We start from the raw sequence: 21,947 nt of genomic DNA on the forward strand, positions 1-21,947 counted from the left end.
AGCCATCACAATGTGTAAACATTAGCTACAATTATTCAAATCCTTCACCTCAAGTTTACAGCATTCTTGTTTAAGATCTTTTCTGACAATATCAATGTTTACTGATTACTCATCTGGAACCTGCAGCTGATGCAGGTGGTACATAATACAAAGAACTCGTTTAACAACTAATATAAAACTACCAGCAGGCACTTATTTTCATAAGCAAATACTCCGGATAGTGTTGTCAGTGAATAGCATCATTAGTTACACTGGCTGCATTCTAGCGACCACAGCATGATCCTTACGGGAGTAAACTTTTGCATATGTAGCTTCATGAAATTCTTCTAGTGTTTTTCCAACCTTATTCATTATGTACAAAGTACACAATACTGTCTAGTTGGAAATTTTTGAGGGACGAAACCTTCATGAATTTTGCGAGAAATGATATAGCTTTGTGAAAATGTAACCATGATATGTAACCATGAAAAGTTTGAGGTTACATATAAAATTTTGTATCACAAAAAGTCCCAGCTAAAGGGTACTTAAAATCACTCAAGCACTTGTACCGCATGCGATTTAGCTCGAGACAGAATTTGGCAGATAGTATTTTGGTGAAATCTTGTGTCATACTGTATCTCTCTCTATATAGCTGGCTACAAAATTGGAGAATCAAAGTTGATTTGCCAAATTCACCAAAGTTTTCTCCTGCCAAAATTTTGTATCATACAGTATAAGTGCAAGCACATTGGGATAATACAAATAAAGTACAAGTACTTTTTAAAAGTGCATGTACTTGAACCCATGTTTACCTACCAATGTATAAAACACATGCAGTGTAAATGAATGGCACCTCTGGATCCAGCTACCATAAAGTGCTTACATTACAAAACAACTAAAGGCAGAGACAGACGATCAATTACAATTACTAATCCATCTGATGCCAAGCAGTGAATTGCACCATATTTACATAGCTATATTGGTATTATATTACTGCAAAAAGTACAAGCTTTCTGAGACATTTTCATACAAATGTAGTAAGTTGCTATCTCAATGTTAACACAACAAATCCTGCATCAATTATGCTAGAATTATGTCATCTCCAGTCTGTTATGCCCTATATTTTGCTAGCATCGCAGCGTGCACATAGTATTAAGAATGTCTCAAATTCAACATCCACTTCTAGAAGCTTTACACAAAGTCAACACATACTTCATGAGCTTGTAATAAGTCCAATCCATCGTATCAAAGTCCTATACATATCAGAGTTTATAAAATGAAGCAAAAAATGATTGAGCCAGCATTTGTGTGCATAGGTTACTGTCACTGCGTTTCCAGATAAATAGGCAGCCTCTACAGAGAGGGGTTGCTTGACAGATGACTTTTATAGTAACCAGATGTGTGTATGATTGTTTATATATTTATAAACAGGCTCACCTTCTCAAGGTTTAGTGAGCTTCTTGGGATTATTGGCAGCAACATAATGGTACAACACCACCAATACAAACACCAATACTCCTAGGACGTTAGCAAATAGTGCCAACTGTACGTCAGATATCATTCTTGAAGGCCACGTGCACGTGATTCACACACAAAAGAACTTTATACCTAAGAAAGATACACAAGCAAAACGCATTATGTAAATCCTAGTACAACTTTCACAGTCCTAGTACAATCTAACTTACTTGTCCACTACCTCAATGGCGAGATGGTGTGTCGTCTATGTAACGCTCACCTGGGCATTAAATAGAAGAAACTTGAGACGAGAAATAGGCCGATCATGAAATAATTGTTTAGTCGTTTGTTGGAGCTGCTATGGTGTTTAAACGAGTGAGTGTAATAAGTACATGTGTTTAGGATAGTGAATGCGAGACAGCTGTGATTTTTGGCATGGTGTAATCAAGTGTGTAATCGTGTAAAACTTGGTTGCATTGTACATGTGAGTGTCTCCACTCGTTGTGCTTGAGGGATATGTGCCTGTGTGCAGATTGTAATGTTGAGAAGACTAGTCGGCACATAAACTCAAGCACTAAGAAGTACATTAATGTGTGTAGAACCACACCTACCATACCACCCATTCCAGTGGGTGGAGAGGCAACACCTACATAGATAACATGCCTACATAGATAACATGCACAGTACATGCATACATACATCAGTGATTAGCTAGCTCCGCATGAGGTAGTGTCTCATAAATACACATGCTAATGCTAGTAATCAACACATTGTTTGAAATTACAAGATCTAAACATTATTATTTTATTTATTAATGCTTTTACAGCACAGGTGTTGAAGGTCGCATGATCTCTTGTTGAATGTTTTTACAAAACTCGTGTTAGTTGTGTGTATTGTTAGGTTGCTGGGAGCACTAGTAGCAGTGGAGGGGATGCCCCTAATGAGGCCTATATATTGTTGACATCAGATAGGGGACTTTCCCGTAGTTGTAGAGCTGCATGGTTTCTGCAGAGACTTGGACATGAACTAAAAGAAGGCACTGAGGAGAAGTATGTTGTATTGTGTATGTGTGTGTGCAAGTTATAAAACATTAATATGTTGCTTGCATGTAAAAAAAACATGTAGGCTGCATTTTTATGCAATGCAGTATCGGGAGTGTATAAACAGTGGAATGGACTGTGGAATACTGGAATGGTGGAATGGAATTTTTTAAAAGTTCAATATCAGTTTTTACATCCAAACAAGTACAACTCCTTCCCTTAAGTAAGCAAATAAATAGGATTACTGGGTGTATCCATTCACTACACTACTGGATTCACATAAAATTTGCTCAAACACATTTTTTTGACCGCAAACACCTCTTTCACCGACTAAAAGTGATTACATAGGGTAGTATACCATCTCGTCTTGAGTATTAGAGGCACGTACAGCTAACTGTACATAGTCTATTATTTTAAGCACAAATGCTGAAGGTCTGTAGGACACCTGGTCCTACAGCCTGTTTATAGATGTGTGTTTGAAAAAGGTAGGTGCTAGTTTTGGTGGTTTATTTAATGGTATAACTTTGGTTTGAACTCTTTGTTACAGTTACCGTATTTTTTGCTAATATGTGTAACCTTACCTTCCTGTTTGAAAGTGTGCACAATGAGAAGCAATTCTTTGTAACACTGCCCACTCGTTGCTATTTACAAACAATATAAACCAAAGAGCTGGCAAAGCTAGAGTGAATGTGCAGACCGCTGAAAGGCTACAGGTGATTTCTATGTTACATAACATAATTGCATGGTAAAATGATTATTGTGTGCTATTTTACAAGAAGGCTATAGAGAAGACAGACGGATGCATTAGTAATGTTAACAGTGCACAGTGCTTGAAACATTGTTAGTAGTAGGCAAATTATTTTCGATAACGAACTGCACTTAGGTTTTAGTGCATGCAGTTTTTGTGATCAAAGTACAAGTTTTAGTACATGTTTCATGTTGGTGAATTGTATCAAATTCTAAAACACTTTTTGTGGTTAAGTCTGGTGATAAAAGGCAAGAAAAAAACAAAAAAAAACTTGAGTCCAGTAATCCAGTCCAGTCCAGTAGTCCAGTCCAGTCCAGTAGTCCAGTCCAGTCCAGTAGTCCAGTCCAGTAGTCCAGTCCAGTCCAGTAGTCCAGTCCAGTCCAGTCCAGTAGTCCAGTCCAGTAGTCCAGTCCAGTAGTCCAGTCCAGTAGTCCAGTCCAGTAGTCCAGTCCAGTAGTCCAGTCCAGTAGTCCAGTCCAGTGATTGGATACACCCCTTGAAGTCAGCTCTATTATCATACTTCACCTCACCATACACAAAGTTTACCAATGTAATGTAGTGTAAAGTCAGTTATGAACATGTACAATAACAGTTTATTGGGAATACCAAGAAGACTCCTGACTTAACCCTTGTTCCCAAATGATAAAAAGTTAGCTAGCTAGCTGATTACATGTATGCATTGCAAAAGTACATTCAATGTATAATGAAGTATTCATTTATTTATTATCAACTATACCAGTTAGGCACTGGAGGGCAGACACAGAAGGCAGAGTTTGTACGAGGTGTTTACCACTAACCTAGGAGGAGTAGGAACCTAAGTGAAATTAAATCTTTGGATAAAGTAAAACGGGACTAGTAAACGTTTACAATGAGCCTTTTCCATAATTATGCCAGAAAACAAAATTTAAGCCAAAGTTCGTTGTGGCAGTGTCACGTTGCACACTGAACTGAACCTTCATTAAGACAGTTAGTTTCAGACGAATATTGAGTTATAAGTCATACAAGTGTTGTGGTGAGGAAAAGTATGCTAAAAGAGCTGACTTCAAGGGGAATACTATTTATTTGCTTACTTAAGGGGAGGAGTTGTACTTATTTAGATGTAAAAATGATATTGAATTTTTAAAAATTCCATTCCATCACTCCAGTATTCCATCATTCCAGTAGTCCATTCCACTGTTTATACACTCCCGTTCCCTACTGGAAATATATATGGTGCTCATTACATGCAATTTCCTAAGTAGGCATGCATGACCTCCTAAACATGTATGTAGTCAATCTATTGTACATGTTTGTTTAACATGCATGGCTTTGGGGTTTCCAGCATGTATGTGACATGAATTCCAACATGTATGTACTGTACCAAGTTGTAACATGAATGTTCAAAAGCTAGCATGCTGGTGCATTCATGTACATTCATGTTACATGCATGCTATTGCTATCGTTTCTATTGGTTAATGCATTTCTCAGTCCCCTGGTACACATGGTAGTCCCCATGAAGTAGCTACAGTATGTTACATGTACACAGTAAAGTGTAACAAGCAAGTGTAAGATTTCATTGTAGGATTCTGCATGCAAAAAGTGCAACATGTCACCCTACATGTACAGTATGTAACATCACTAACGTGTATGTCAATATACAGGAGTTGTGCATGCATGTCACATACATGCAGCCCTCACTATAACATGTCACTGGATCATGTAGATAACATGCACCTCACATACATGTAACACTCATGTATCACGTAACATTTGTGCATGGTCACATGGCATAATATTTCAAGTAGGGAGGTTTAAATGTTATCGTATTATTTATGTCATGGCTTAAGTTGTATTGGAAACAACCTACAGTAATATGTTTTGTGTGTATTTCAATAAATATATTTCTATATTGTTCTCAAATGTCAATATCCAGTTATCAGTCACTGTTACAATTATACGTGACTCTTAATATATTAAAGTCCAACACATACTTACCATACATGATATTTGCATGTCACCCTATACATACATGTATGGTGAATTCTTATGATAACTGATTTGTGTATGTACAGTATTGTAGCCATGTTGATCATTCAAGTTTCGTGACCTCACATACACGCACTCCTACTTCATAAAACTGAAGTTGGTTTAAAATGTTTACTATATATCTACAGAAACTTTTGCGGTATGAATTTCACAGTTGCATACTACATATGCATGCTAAAACAGAATTTTTCACTCACAGATCACATACTGGTGAATGGTGATGATAAAAAGGAGTTGTCTCATGTGTTGATTGTGTTTAAGCTCGTGTTGCACAATGGGAACATAATCCGTTAATATAAGCTAGGCTTGTATGTGTGTTGCAGTCAACTATTGACTGTGTGAGTGGTTATCACAGGCTGAGCTGAAACTGCCATTTACAGCCGATCAGATGGTCAAGGAAAGTTGAAATGTGTTGGATATACTGTATCAAGCTTGATGAACAAGACAGCTACAGTACACTGCAAAACATGCAAACATGACATTGCAGCTGCCACCAGTTTCTGCATGTGGCCAACAATAGCTTAGCCTACTACGAAGGGGTCCTACGCATTTTTAGATTCGATTCATCTTCTTTCCAACTTGGAGATTCCACACGTTCTCATAGATATGGTAGCTAGCCATAAATACAACAACTAATGTAATGACAGTGAAAGAATTTTTTGTCTATGTCATTACTGTCATATTGCAGCAAAAAACAGTCACACGCTATCAAATTTTCATGGATCACTGTTGCTCTGTTAACTGTGAAATCTGTGAAAATTATGTACCGTGAAAATTTCCACATGTCTGGTATATCAAATGGTACGGTAATACCGTTTAAGTAGGGATCCCCTGAAAATTTCGCATGCCACCCAAAATTCCGCCTTTGAAAATCATACTAGAGACGTCATACAAGGCAAAAATCACCTTTGCAGAATAGTACTAGTCCATATGATTTATAATACAGCATTAATTATAATAAAACACTTGCACGTTGCCGGATATAGAATTTTTAACAGTCACCAAAACTCTAATTTTAGACTGACTGACTGAGTGACCACAGTCGCAAGGCTAGAGGCCAAACGAAGCAGTGCACGGCCACCATTTTACGCCACAATAACAAACTCACCAGTGGGATGTACCTTTTGGGGTTCCGATTGAGCGTAGGCCCTCTGCACCTTGTCTTTTCTTTTATCTTCAATCAAGCTGCTTGTCTTCTTCATCCAACGAAACTATATCGAGGCGTTAATTTTCCGTATCAACACTTTCTTTCAGCTGCATATTTAGATGCTACAGAATTATTTCAGAGCTGGATTTCAAAAGTGCTTCAGTCCTGGCGCTACTATAACAGGTATACTAGCTAGATATCTGCAATTTTGCAATTGGGTTCCTAGGTTCGCGACCACACCCGTCAAATAAAGATCTAGGTGAACTAATAGTGATAGAGTACGGAGACCATGCACACCTCTTAACAGTCTAGCTATATTATTTACTTAATAGTAAACAATATGACCTTGGTCTAGCTAGCTGCACATTGACTCGCGATACTCTAATACAACAGTCATGTATGATATTCTAATAGAACAGTCACAAGTTACACTGTGGCTAGCTAGCTGTGCTACAACAAAAAACTGAACAAACTAGTATTTTTTTATAATTGTTTATTTAAAAATGAAGTATTTATGCAATAAAAAGTAGTGTAACAAGAGATAAATGATGATATTACAACATAGCTCAGTGGGAAAGTCCCTACTTTGGCACATTAGCTATAACAATTATTTTGTTCAATGCCAAAGTAGGGACTTCCCACCATGGTATGCTGTAATACCATCATTCATCTCTTGTTACACTACTTTTTATTGCAAAGATCCTGTTTCATTTTTAAATTAACGATTTTTTAAAAATACTATACATTTTATTTCTAAGACCTCTACTTGAATTTAAAATTCCTTATACTCAACTCAGTAGAGACTGTAGCCTTGCTTGCAGAATTTAGTTTACATTTTAACTATGGCATCCTGATTTTCTATTGCTTTGCTGATCTTTTTCTATATCAGTGTATATCCACACTATTCAAAGAGTGTCTCAGTAATAGGATGAATGCAAAAGTCACTAGTGCATTAAAGTAGCTAGTAACCTCTGCTAGTGATGGTTTCACTGTGTAATGAGTAATTTTCAAATGATTTGATTCTTAAATCTGCAACTGTTTTAAAAAACGTAAGCACTGAAAACACGTTATCCAGTAAACTGGATTATATGCATGTTACGTACTGCTACGGACACCATTTTACTCATCATAAAATTTTGGTTTAAATTTGTAAACCCAGAGCTTCATGTTGTAATTTAAACTATAAAAAACCATCTTTTCGTCTTTCTTGTTCACATATAGCAATGAATAAAACTCAGCTGTACTTCATCCTATCAAAATTTTCTTGACACCAAATTTTTTATGAATGGCTGATTTTACTGATATATAGGTAGCACATTAAATGGCTGACCAGGAGGGCAACAGTTCGAGTGTTCATAGCGGGTATGTTGTGTGTGTGGTATATACACATTCAGATACGTAGCTTGTTTCACGACAATTAATCTATATTTCTAAGAAACTGGCTGAATACTCTACAACATGTCTGTTTGGAACCACACAAGTACATTTTGTACATTTTTATTGTTTTATTCCAATTCAGTTTTCTGGATTACGGGTTAAATGTCGAAAACTTTCAGCTGTTTTTGAAAATTAAAAAATTATAATTGTGGTTTATCAATTAACCTCACTATATTAGCCACTAGTCCTGGATTTTGGAAAAATATACAGTCCCTTTGATGTGACCAGTTTCTAGTGCAGATCGTGATGGGTAGGCGAGATTCAGTACCACGTTCATGATGATAATCAATGAAGCTGTTCTCCAACAACAACTGAGCCCCAGATCGGAGCAGTGTTCATGTGAAAATTGTGTTATAATTGCAAAGTTTTCTTTGCATACTCCTACCATGAGCTATCCAGAGGAGGTAGGTCATGTATTATTAAATTACATCTCCATGTCCGTCTCATAAGTACACAATTAGTTCTAAACATACGTACTATTGAAAAGTAAAATCTGTTTATTAATATACTGACTATTGTTCAATTATTAATTAATATATACTCTAATAAAACATACACGCAAATACTGGTGGACAAAATACTCTAATACAACAGTCACTTTGACATACAGATAATGGAGTTCAGATATAATACTGAGCAGATACCACTGTTTTCACAAAATATTGGAATATGACTACAACTACTGATTATGTAGTCAGCTGAATGTTAAAAGTAAAAGCCCATTAATTGATTATTGTGTGTTGGTACAGAATAAATGCTAGCACAGTAAGCACAAATATTTTCTTCTTTCTGTGTAAAAGAATGGTCAGTAAGTCTATAGAGCACTTTTGTACACTGATCGTTTGACTGTTATATTAGAGTATCATACTGTAGGGTGTAGTAGGGATCATGGAGGTTTGGGCATTCCTGTCCAGTAATATTATCCAAAAACTAACCTCTCTTTTTCTTCACAACAGCTATACAGTTTTGGTTAGGCATAACCAAACCCAAAGATGCTTTCCTTTGTGTCCCCTTTATTTCTCCACTATTGCATAGATATTACCAGACTGGTGTCAGTTGGAACACCACTTGAGTGACCATGAGAAAATCTTGCATGAACCATCTGTTCTTATTAGATCAACTTTATCTGTTGCAAAATCTTGACTTTGCAAGATTCTTGCATTCTCAACTTTTTTTTGGAAATTGTTGATGCAATATCATGAATTGTTACTCTGACAATCTCATTCTTATAACACTGGAGTTAGCTCAGTATCATACCATAAAGATGCAAATATGTTCTTGCTATATGAAGTTTTCCAGATTTAGTGATAATAAAATGATAATAAGTTTTCCAGATTTAGGCTCCCCCTCCAGGTGCTAACAGATTTTGAATATTATAATGGCTCAAAATCAGTAGATGGCACAGCTGTAATGGTTGATTATAGCTCATGGATAGTGTCTCATACAAAAATATAGAACTCAAAGTTTGCACTTGTAAGAATCTCTCTCATACAGAGCGTGAGCATAAACACTCTTCTTTGTGTTACGGCCTCAGGCATCATGTTTACAATCCACATTTCGTAGGTGAGGTGTGACCGATCTATTAGAGTACAATTGACTATTGTATTTGAGTATTCGACGATTTCACCTTTTCTTTTGGGCACATTTACCCTTCAGATCTACCCCTTGTAAGCGTGCATGTTTGCTATAAATGAGCTTATTACAGTGCACCATTCTATTTTAGTCTACTGATCATACTGGGTGGGATTGTTATGTTATCAGACATTGCAAAATGGACAACAAAGGTAATGTTATGGCAGGCAGGTACTGAGATGAAATAGTGCTTTTGGGTTTGATCACCAAATGCCTAAACTCATTATAAGGAATTTTTAGGTGTGTTTGTTGTCATCTTGCTGTTTTATACTACTCTAGTCTTGAGGTGGTTTTAAAGGCACATAACATTAATCATAATTCTGTACTACAGTGGTACCTATCTATAACAGACACCTTGGAATCCAAATATTTGGTGACTATTTAAATACAGAGGTTAAGCTATGTAGTAGACAATCTAAAGATGTAACCTCCATGATCCCTACATTACTACTGTACTCTATGATAATTGTGACCATCTCAGCAAAAACCCATCTAGTTCGCACAACTTCTGAATTTCTTTTTCAGTGTTATTTCAGTGTTATCTGCATTGTCCAAGGAATATTTCAATCAATTATGGTGAGTAGTTTTGGAATTACAGTGCTAGAAAGTAGGGAGAGCAAGGAAATTGATTTGTCCAGTGACTGTACTAAAAATAAACTACAGGCACTTACATTTGCAGCCATAGCTTCTGTTTGGATTAGTCTACAGAGATGAGATTTGGCTTTCAATGTTCACCATGGATTGGCAGATCGACCAAGGTATAGTTTTAGCCCTGAAGTTACTTGCGCATATGTGTATGAAGGCGGTTTTACTGAGAAAAAAAAACAGCGACGATTTTGTTTACATCTACTGCATCATAAACAAATGTACATGACACGCAAGCCATTGGGACTACAGAAACGAAACAGATTTTCCAACTCCCCATGAGTAGTTGAATAAGATGGTATATAGGTTTAATCGATTTAAGATTTCTTTTCCTGCTCGATTAAAACTTGCGTAAATTTTTCTTTGTAACACGTGTACTTTCATCAATTTTTAAAATTTTGTTTTTCTAAAAAACACATGCTTGTGCAAACTAGATGGGTTTTTGCTGAGACAGTCACAATCGTTATTATAATATTTGCATAAATGCATACAAACGTATATGTGCACATACAGGGATGATAAAATTTGATTAGTGTTTGACAGTTCAAGGTTGTCAATCAAGACTCCTTTATAGTAGAACCCAGCTCACACATGCACACACACACAGAGTCTAGCCTCTATACTGCTAGAAGCATTTTCACTCAACTGGCGGTATATAGAACCATGGTTGAATATGTAATGGTTGAATATGTAATGGTTGTCATAACAGTTGCTAGTCAACTCTGCATTAAATGACACCATACACAACTCAACTGTTCATTTACAATACTTTGTCAGTAAATAGTCTGGTTGAAAAGTGCATGCTATATTAGAGTAGTTGCTATGTAAAGATGAGTCATATGTAAGTGAACCGCCAAAAATTAATTTTTCAAAGCAAAACTGATTTATTATTATCAGGAACCATTGTATATTCAATACTCAATACCTGTGATTACAGCATAGTATAAATTTCTTGCAAAAACCACGTATGAGATCTGAGACCATGTACTGTAGTGGAGTGATATTAAGTAGTAGTTGTCATTGATGTGCCCAGATTTAATGGTGGCTAGGGTTGAGTCCATGCAGAAACAGAAATGTAGTGTGGGGCCTCAACTTGTGTATGTCAGAAGTGAATCTGTAGTGGTTGTTGAGTGGTAGTGGTTTTGAGTGGTGGTCAGTACCAACCATGTACCATAATTTTCCGGTTGTTGTCAACAATAAACTTTGCGCATGCTCACCAGCAATGTTGCACATGATTCAAATATGTTCTAAACATCGTAGCAGATACTTATAATCAAAGGGTGAATGATTCACTATCTTTAATGAACTGATTATGTTAGTTTACTGGTACTTTTATCCACTAAATGTTCACTAGAAGATTTGAATTTGTACTGCACATGCGCGAGTTTGATTTGACAACAAACCGGAAAATTACGGTACTGTGTTGTCTACAGTGGTCGACATGCAGTAAATTGTATTCAATGAAGCAACTGTCTGAATAAGCACTCTCTGATCAGTGGGATAAATACCATACTTAGTCTTCGTATATGTGTACCATACTCCAAGTTTTAGAGGTAAACTCTAAAACAACTACAAAACATTGTGTCACTGTGTGTTTATTATGGAACTATTAAGTGAACTGACTGACAGTGAAGAGTTACAATTATTTTGGTGTCGCCAAGACTATTTAGATGTGAAGAGTCAGGTTTCACTGTACATTGTTAGATTTTTTTGATAATTAAACATACTACACAGACTTAAGTGACTGTATTGGAATGAATGTATAATGTATATTGTCATGCATATTAACAAGAAGAATTAGAAAACTATATAATACACAGGGCTTAGGACAAGATTTCCTGACAAATTTGCAGTTGGCTGGAAAAACATGCAACTGGCTAGATACTTTGTATACAGTGGAACCTGTTAATCAGGTCACTTGAAAATAAGGACGCCTGCATAATCTGGACACTTAAAGAATTGTCCTTATATCCTTTAGCATGTAAGCTGACCTGGAAAAACAGGACACCTTGATAATCAGACACTTTTGGTCGATTTCAAGGTGTCCTTAATACACAGGTTTCTCTACAGACACAAATGCACTCTGCCTGTTGTGCCAAATTGCCTGGGTGTTGTTTGTCATAGCCACAAAAGTGCTGTATAGCTGCTTTTATGGTGGTTCAGTACAGCAGAGGGGTTGGCATTGGTACATATGTGGTTCCTCCCTTGGGTTGCAACCAACTGGTAGTTATTGTTAGTAGACTAAACAGTCATATACAGCTCAGACTGTAGGCTTCCCTCTGATACTTTAAAAGGACATAATGTCCTGCCAAATCCAATGAGCAATTTGTCAGGACTTTGTCATTCTCACACCATAGAACAACAAAATTAATATTAGCAAAACTAATAGTTGACGATATTTTAATTTGGCGAAATATCCTCACTGACACTACACTGCATGTTGCACGCAAGGTTGCACGTGTTGTAAGCTGACAGAAGGATGAAGCAAGCATGCTGTACAATCCTTCTTGTACTGAAATGTCTGTCTTGCAGATTTAGTCATGATAAGTCACTGCTTCACCCTGCATGCATCGGTACAAAGCTGGCTACCTGCCTGGTTGCTTTCATGGTTGCTTTCATGGTTGAAACCAGGTCAGTCATCCTGCTTTATAAAATATCCTGGTCTGACCCAGAGTAGATCACATTGTGTAATGGATCTGTTAACTTACACCCCCTGCTGAGCCCAGTTTATTTTGTAAGCAATGCCCACTTATCAGGATCATGTGTTTTTGTCTGTAGGCATATGCCTTGCCCATTTATCATTGGGTGTGCATGAATCCATGTCTGTTGCTGTCTGCAAGCTTACGTGAAGCCATGTCCACCAATTCTAGTTTAGTCTTACAACAGGCAGCTTCTGTTATGAGCCACACCCACTTGAATGTATGGAGCTACGCTAATTTACCAGTAAGGAATATTAAAGGCTGTAAGTACCCATGAAGCCATTGTTTGGTCAAGACCTACCTTAACAACTGCTATTAAAAGCCTGGACACAAGGTAAGAAAATAATATTGACGAATTTAAAATTTAGTGATGATTCGCCCAATTTAGCAATTTTGTTGTTATACGGTATATCGGCATGGATTGTTTGTAGTTTGAATTCTCTTATGACACAAAGTTACAGAATTAATGACTGTAAATAGGAAAGTGTACATGCAATCTTTTGATCTGTGTATCATGTTGTCAACATGCATGTACCACCACAATGTAGAACATATTCTTCTGCAGTTTCAGGTAGTAACTACCCATGGACTTTTTTGGACAGATATGAGCCTACACGTATGCTCTATTAGATAGTTATCATACAAGTTGTAGGTAGTAGTTGTATCATGGGCCTGAGTGATTTGCTTGATACGTACACCCAAATTCGTGAGCCGCAGGCCCGGGAGCGTGGGTGTACATATCAGGCAAATCATGAGGGTATGTGATACAACTGATATGTACCATGCCGATTAGCCTGCTGGTGACTAATCACTCAAGCCGATACAAGACTGACTACTGAATTTATTACTTGTAAAACTTGATTATGGGTCAGCACTACTACGTTTGTTAATGTGAATGGGTGAGTCCTAAAGGTATCATGGAAAAGTTCATTTTACGAGTATTTAAAATGTAGCTGTTTTGTGCAGAATAAGGTTACGGCAAGGTAGCTATCTCAATTGAACTTTCTGTAATTTTACTCATGGCGTGTGTGTGTTTTTAGTACTTCTTCACCATAAAAACCATACAACTTTGGTAAATAAGTTTGTTTGCACAACTGCTTGAATAAAACAATGTAGGAGAATGAACTAATTTTAAGCATGGCAATTGTTTCATATCTGCAATTTAGTTCTAAGGGACAGGCTTCTTGTGCCCTCTTAAGATTCATATAAGCTGAGAATGCTGTCCATCTGACTATCAGTCTGTCTTTCTAGCTCACTGTCATGCTGCTAACATACGGCAGAGTCTAAGCATGTCAATGTGCTTGAAGTGAAGCACTTGTCATCTGGTACTCTGAAATTCTTACCACGAGTTGTGCATTGAAGGCCATGGTATAGGAAAACTTCCATTGTTAACCACAGCACAAAGTGTTCAATTGATAGCACTTGTGATATGCATGCAAGGAGTAGTGGACTCGGATCCAGCTGTAGACGCTTTTTTCTTTTCTTTGTAACCATACCTTTTTGGACACACTTTTAAAAGGTCAAATTGTAGTTCAGTAACTCAGCATTGAAACACGTATCAAGGTGAGACTCGAGCGAAATTACATACCCATGATCTGCTATAATTCAATGCTTGACACTGGTATAGACTCTCCTGTCAAAACCACTGACAATCAACTTTGTTGTTTGCACACCAGCCTGTTAACCTCAAGTTATTAATTAACCTAAGTACCCTGGTATTTTATTCACTGAACCTTTTTGGTAGTAGCACCTTTTTGTTTTCTGTGTTTTTTATGCACATTTTTTATCACATTTGTGAGTGTGTGTTGTATTAGAGTAGGTTAAAGACTGTGTGTTTGTACGTACTTTACATTTAGCTACACACTTAGATCTATGCTTAAAGCACGTACGTGTGCACTGGCATGCAAAGCACAGCACAAACCATGAGACTTTGCTCAAAGCTCATTAAAATGTGCAGTACTTGAATACTAAAAATCCATGACTGTTTCATAGTGCTGTAAGCATATAAAGTGTAGTACCTGCAGGCTAATGATCAAGTAGGTACTACTAGTACCATCCACATAGTTTGCACTAGCGCTGATCAATTTTACTATCCAGATATCCTGAACAAAATCTTTCTGGACATCCTAAAGATAGTGCACTTGCTATAAATGTGTTGTATATTTTATTGTAGACATGTTTGTTGTACTAGTACTTTACAATAGAAACAAACAACAATTGTATGAGAATTAAGTAATGTTAACTGTGTAACAATGCATTGAGGAAAATTTAGAAACTATCCTGATGGCTTGAAATTACTATCTGGATAGTAAATTATTATCCAGATATCCTAATAATACGGATGTCTGTTTCAGCCTTAGTTTGCACATGTGTGCATGGTAATACATATGTACCTATGTATGTACATTAAAGCAGTTGTCTTAGCATAGTACTGCATCATTTCAGTGTCCCATTATGTTAATTTGTTAATGTGGAAATAGTCCTGACAATTCTTTCTGGAAGGCAAACTTATAAAGAATCAAGTTGGGTATCTCCTGAAAAAGTTTTATGGCTAGATTCCCTAGATCTATTGTAATCATTACCAGTTGTTGTTTTGAAAACATGTCATTGTTATGTACATAGGAAGGTTTTTTTTGATATAGAACTTGTTCAATAGTATGTTAGTTTTTGAAAAGTAGTGAAACCCCATGATCTAATACAGTTGATACACAACAACAATCTATGATTAGTTGAATGTTGACTTTTGATTTAACCTTACGTTAGTTAATTACCAGAGCATACACATGTTACAGAAAACTAACATATTTATACAACTACGAAAAAGAGTGCCATTAAACATACTAGACAACTACTGATCGTAAAGCAACAAATAATCACAGACGGTGGCTGGGAAGCTGGAAGATGAAAATAATCTACCATTGTGTGACAGAGTATAGAAACAGTGTTTTGGTGGAGGCTAACTTACAAATCCTGGAGTAATAAATCTAAGAGAACACCTGGTATTATGAAATTGATGGATTAAGATTCATGGCATATAAAGAACGATATTTGAATAAAGATGGAGCAGATATCCAATACGTATTTTGTGGCAGTGCATGGGTCATGGGCAGATCTCTGTGTACGTACCCCAATTTTGCAAAAGTTGAAGACGGTTGGCCCAAAACTTCAACAACGTAGGACCTCATGCGTACACTATAGCCATGATAAAACTAATTTTACAACTGATTGAAGACTTCTTCAACATGCAAAACAGTAGATACATGCTTGGAACAGTCCATCTGGTTGTTCCTAAGTAAATGTTCTCAAATTCTAAATGTTCTGTTGGACAGCTGTATCAGTCTTGACATAATATTCGTATACCCAATAGCTTAACTTTGTAGTGTACATCATGTACAGTAATGAGGTGAAGTCATTACTATATGAGACAGTACCTGTAGTGGTATTATTTTAGTTTGTTAGGATGCATTTTGTAAACTTTGGTTTTAAGGTATCAAATCTTTAGTGCGTAGGATTAAATTTATTTTTCATACAGCACTTCATGAAAAATAAATATGCATGCTTTAGCAATTTTTATCCTTTCATGTCAAACATCACCTTATATGACCTTGTGTGGTTTTGTAAAAACTGCTGTATGTGTATCAGCTGCTAGCTCAGCTGCAGGTCATGCAAAGTGTCATTGTTTACATGCTTACACTACTTTATTTGTTATCAGTCACCTGACTATGGTATCAGCTGATCCAGCAGTCTCATAAACACCTCATTACATGGCTTGTATTTTAACTTGATTATATGGATTCCAACTGTTCAAGAAAAAGCTTACATGTCTACTGTAGCATGCATGGGGGATTCTCAACTCTTTCAAAGGAGACATATTCTAAAGGTTGTTCATGACAACTTTTATTCACCAGCCTTTTGTACTGTTTGTGCAAGTTACTAGCACTTCAGTGTAGTTGAAGTCATATCTTGATACTCTGCCATTTGCAGTGGTCATCATTACTAACTGAGGTGACTTTCTTCATTTCTGGTTGCATTTTGCAAGGATTAAACACAGGCATTAAACATGTACTATATATACAAATCCAACTTTGAAACAGATCTTACTGTGTGAAGCCTAAAATGTCTACTCTGCGGTCTGCTCTTTTATGAAGACTTGCTGATGCTGTTTGTCGTGATGTTATGATTAGATTGCAAAAAGGTAGAATATTTCTGTAGATTATACTAGCAATAAATGATTCATCTCTTAGTTCCTTTGCAAATTCATCAAATCCATCAAGTAATATTGTTATATCTTTACCTTGTGATTGCTCAAAATATTTCGTAAAAATGTCAACTTTACTGGAGGCTTGTGAGTGTGCATGAGAGTATATAATATACTTGGCAAGGTCAGAAAATGATGTAACTTTCTGAATGCTAGAATCTCGTAAACACAATATGAAGAAAAGATCATCTTTAAAGAGCCCACCATTGGCCCATAGATTAGCAATTTCTTTTGATAAAATAGTTTTTCTAGGTGCTCCTTCAATTAGCATCATGTAAGGATTATTTACTTTTTATTCAATTCAACAGGTGAAAATATATTGGCCAGATTTCTTGCGTACTTGTAGCTTTTAAAATGACCACGCTGCAATGGTTCGTTGAAATTTAAAAAGCTGTTGTCATTATCAGTACTGGGTCAGGAGTATATATATGTACACAAAACCTGAATGTGAGATTGGGATAATTAAACCAACTGCCGATATCTGTTAAATATAACGATGTATGTTTTATATCCAGAATAGAAGCTGTGTCTACAGCAAGCCATATATATAACTGGCCAGCATATCTGTGATAGGTTAGTAGTAATCAATTTACATTTGCAGCATGGAAGCTAATGTATAAACTATGTGAAATCCATCCTAATACATGCAATGGCACCAGCGTTGAAACCGGGTCGGGTCATCCGGGTCCGACCCGCTTTACAAATTATCCGGTTTGATCCGGATTGGATCACGTGAGAAACGAAATTGTTCGTTTGACGACGTGGAAACTTATAAACGCTATCGCGTAGTTCTTTCGTGAGCCACGCCCACTTATCGCGTTATAAACATACGCTCAGCCACGCCCATTTATTAGTAAGTGCAGTCTGTAGCACGAAACTGTGTCCATTGACTATCTGCAAGCTTACGTGGAGCCACGCCCACTAATCGATTATTGTAAGAGTTGTATATAGTCAAGTCTTGCAACAGGATAAGTACTTTTGTGAGCCACACCCACTTCAATATATCGGGAAATTGTAATACTAGGTATGCACGAAGCCACACCCAATTGCTGCCTGTAAACTCACAGTAGCTACGTAGAACCAAAACCCACTGACTGATTTTTTAAATTATAAACTTACTGGCTTAGTTATCACATAACTATAACACGAATTGAACGCGAAAACGTGTTTACACTAGACGTAGAATTCGAGCTATTGTGGGGTAATTCGATCTGGGCCGATTAGCGCTTCAGTGTAAACACATGCCGAATCGAGCCACGCAAATTCGAATGGGGCTACCTACCTGAGGTGGTCCAGTTCGATCCAATTCGACTCACATCTGCGTGTAAACAGTTGTGACTTGCAGTTCGATTTAACTCTAATAAACGGAATAAAAGTACGGACAGTTACAGCTAAAATGGCGACTGTAATGATGAAATGAAGCAACAGCGAAGTATTTAGGCGACGATAAGGAAACACAGCTTAAAGAACAACACAAGGGCTCAAAGCAAACATGTACGCATGCGAATCAATAGTTAACTAACTACACGGAGTTGAGAGTAGTCGCCAACATCGAAGCCAACATTTTAGACTTTATCTTTAATGACTTTTCAAGATATTCAAGTGTTACTAACATGTTGTCTTCTCTTAATCTACCATTGTTACAGGCAAGAAGAACCCAAGCTAAATTAAGTACTTTTTACAAAATAATTAACGGATATTTGATTGTGCCTACAGATGATCTTACCCCTAAACTTTCAAGTTTAAGGAGTGGCTACTATCACCAACCAATGACTCTAATTGATGCATACAAATTTTCCTTTTTCCCATCAACCATCAAATTATGGAACCAACTCCCTGCTGATGTAATTAATTCCTCTACCCCTAATGAGTTTTGTAATAACTTAAGTAACTTTTATGATCACACCTGTGCATTATAATCTTTTGATTGCTGCACAGTAATAAATATAATAATATAATTATCATGCCTATAGTATGTTCACGTTGAGCTGAATCCTCAAAAACATTTAATAACTCATGGATGCAATTACACACGATCTTGAAATTTGGCTCATTTGTAGTACTGCTTGATCCGCTAAAAATATTTCAAAATCTTTTTGTTCAAATGTTTGACATAATATTTATGGCCAATCAAAATTTTCACAATACATTTCCTATGGGGAAGCCATATAAGTATAGTGTTTATTACAGCCCTTTCCTGAACTTGTAATGGAGCCAAACCATACATGTCTGTTGTTGACACCTTTGCTGTTACCAATAATCATCTGGTTAGCTGAAATGTTAACTCGGCTGAGAAAAAATCCACTTTTAATTTTTAGCTGTTTTTCAGGATTCAGCTCAACGTGAACATACTATACTAACCTGGCGTTTCAGAGAGCACAAATCCTTTTTAACTCTCAACAACCTTTACTTCGATGCAAATTATGATTGTGGGTTTACGTTTTTTACAGATTGAAGCGGGCTCACCTTCATAGTATAAACGGGACTCACAAATCGATCTGGATCGCACTGAAGCGATCTCATCCAGAGCGATCTGCAGTATAAACACGCGGGTAGTCTCGCTCGCTCGAGGCTACCCGAAACATAGCTCTTATCGCACGCCTCGACTATAATTAATCCGGGTTAGTGGGTCATCCGGGTTAGTGGGTCATCCGGGTCAGCAGTAGTGACCCGGTTTCAACGCTGAATGGCACAAGTACAACAGAAAGTGACCTGTTACATGTTTTTCAACGTGTTTGCTATTCTACGTGATTCACTCTACGGAGCTATACACCATTTACTAAGCTAACTCATACGGTTAATTTCATAGGAAATCCACAGAACTATGTGTGGGAGTGATATGTATGCCGATAATGTCTCAATGCATGGTGAATAAAATACAGTAGCAACAAACAACAACAGCAAGCAGTAACAGTAGTAGTGGCAGCAGGAAATGGCAGCAGCAAGTAGCAGTATATATGTTAAGCAGCTGTGCCAGCAGTAGCAGCAGCAGCAGCAAGTGGCAGTAGTATATATTAAGCAGCTGTACCAGCAGTAGCAGCAAGTATAGTAGGAGCAGCAAGAGGAGTGCTTAGTCTATATATCAAGGGTTATGGGTACTAATAGATTTCATGAGAAGAAACTGATGAACTTGGCTGCCATGCAGCTGATAAGTTGAACATTATACTCCTCAAACTCTTTGATATTATTGACATATGGATTTTAATAATTTGTCATGTACATTTAACAGTCAGTGTCCATATGCAGAGGTTCACATAATCAATTTGTGTAATTATCTTTAATCATAAAGCTAATCTGCCCATTGCAAATTAATAATGTTTAGAGGCTAATGTTATAATGATATTCATGACATATGTTATAATGATATTCATGACATATATGTCATGAATATCATTATAACATTAGCCTCCCAGCAACACTGATCAATTTCAGATCATAAAGGAGTATGTGATAAAAGTGTTTTGAAAAATACAATGAATATAGTTATGACTATACTTTTATAGTGTTTGTTTTCCTATATAAGTTATGAATTTTGTTGTGGAGAAATGATTTGGTTACTTAACATAGTTAGGGTTTTACTAGTTAAGTAAGGTTTTTTGCATTTGCTTATACCAAATATAAAGTTGTATTGTATATATGCACTGATCAAATTGCATAATGATGAAGGAATTGAGTAATATGTGTTCATTTAAGGTGCTAGCCTCCTATAGGCTAACTAACAAGGTACCTTTATAATTTTGACACTTTAATCTATGTTTGTTACATGTGTATGAGATCTGTTATCCCCTATTGTATAGGGACTGGAGGTTGTTAGGGACCACCGGGGATAGCAACACGATCAGTCAGGATAGTCTGGTCCTGTTCCTAGTCTGTAACTACAGTTTTGTGTTTGTTGTGGATATGAGCCCTTCAATGGCTGCTGTGGTACGTCTCATTGTGCATGGCCTGTCATGTGTATTGGAGTAATTGTAATGGTAGTAAACTCTTTTGACCTTATATGCTATGCCGGCTGACAGTAAAACCAATCTTTTTTCAAATTTCATCTATAATGTTTGACATGAATGGTGCATGTGTCTCCATATCTATAACATCTTGCTTTGACTTGGGGCTTGGAGATTCCAGAGGCAAATTATCTAGTACAGTTTAAAGCCAGCAGGTAAACTCTTTGTCTGGTTACCTTTGTGTCTGACCTTATTAAGCAGGTGAATTCATTTTTAGATAGGTCACTTTTTATATGGACAAATTTGGGGTTTTTCCAGTTAGGGTAACTTACCTGATTTACAGGTTTCATTTTACTGGTGATGTCGTTAATGAGTTCAGTACTACATCATAAATATGTAGACAGCTATATACATGCTTTAATTTTGTCTTCCTGTACATTGGCTAGACTACCCATTAAACTAATAAAATCTCTTAAGTGACAGGCTATGATATTGTGCTGTGATGTGGGAGATTCATTTTCCCCTAGGATTTTCCAGGAATACCTGCTATAAATATTATATAATTTTTAAAAAATAAATAACATTTGTGGTATGATGTTGGCATAGTTGTTCAAATAGGTGATGATGCATGGTGATAGGTGGGTTATAACTTGGTAATGATGTTAGTAAACTGCGTTTGTTGTCTCATTCACAGAGCAGTGCCACTAACCAGGTCAATCTTGATCAAGCATTTGCTGCCTTGACCGAGTGTCTACAGTCACTGTGTCAACCAGTAAGTCAACTATTTCACTAAGCAATCATAACCGTGATGATGGCTTCATTAAGTATATATGAGTGGGGAACTGGGTGTGCATCAAGGCATGGATCCTATGAGTTTCCCATTATGTAATAGTTGATTCTTTCTACTGTGAAGTCCCTTTTTTACTGGCCCCAAGCAGTAA

At 36.8% G+C, this 21,947-nt stretch overlaps 1 protein-coding gene across 1 annotated transcript; it reads left to right on the plus strand.

Annotated features, from left to right (window-relative positions):
• The first annotated feature begins 1,713 nt into the window (after positions 1-1,713).
• On the plus strand, positions 1,714-21,839 carry LOC136256958 (KICSTOR complex protein SZT2-like). Its single transcript, XM_066050038.1, has 4 exons — positions 1,714-1,809; positions 2,335-2,483; positions 20,863-20,989; positions 21,701-21,839. Exons 1-4 carry the CDS (start codon positions 1,795-1,797, stop codon positions 21,797-21,799), a joined length of 390 nt encoding a protein of 129 aa, XP_065906110.1. The 5' UTR covers positions 1,714-1,794; the 3' UTR covers positions 21,800-21,839.
• Positions 21,840-21,947: the final 108 nt, after the last annotated feature.

This window comes from Dysidea avara, chromosome 5, assembly GCF_963678975.1.
Source record: "Dysidea avara chromosome 5, odDysAvar1.4, whole genome shotgun sequence".
NCBI classification, from domain to species: Eukaryota; Metazoa; Porifera; class Demospongiae; order Dictyoceratida; family Dysideidae; genus Dysidea; species Dysidea avara.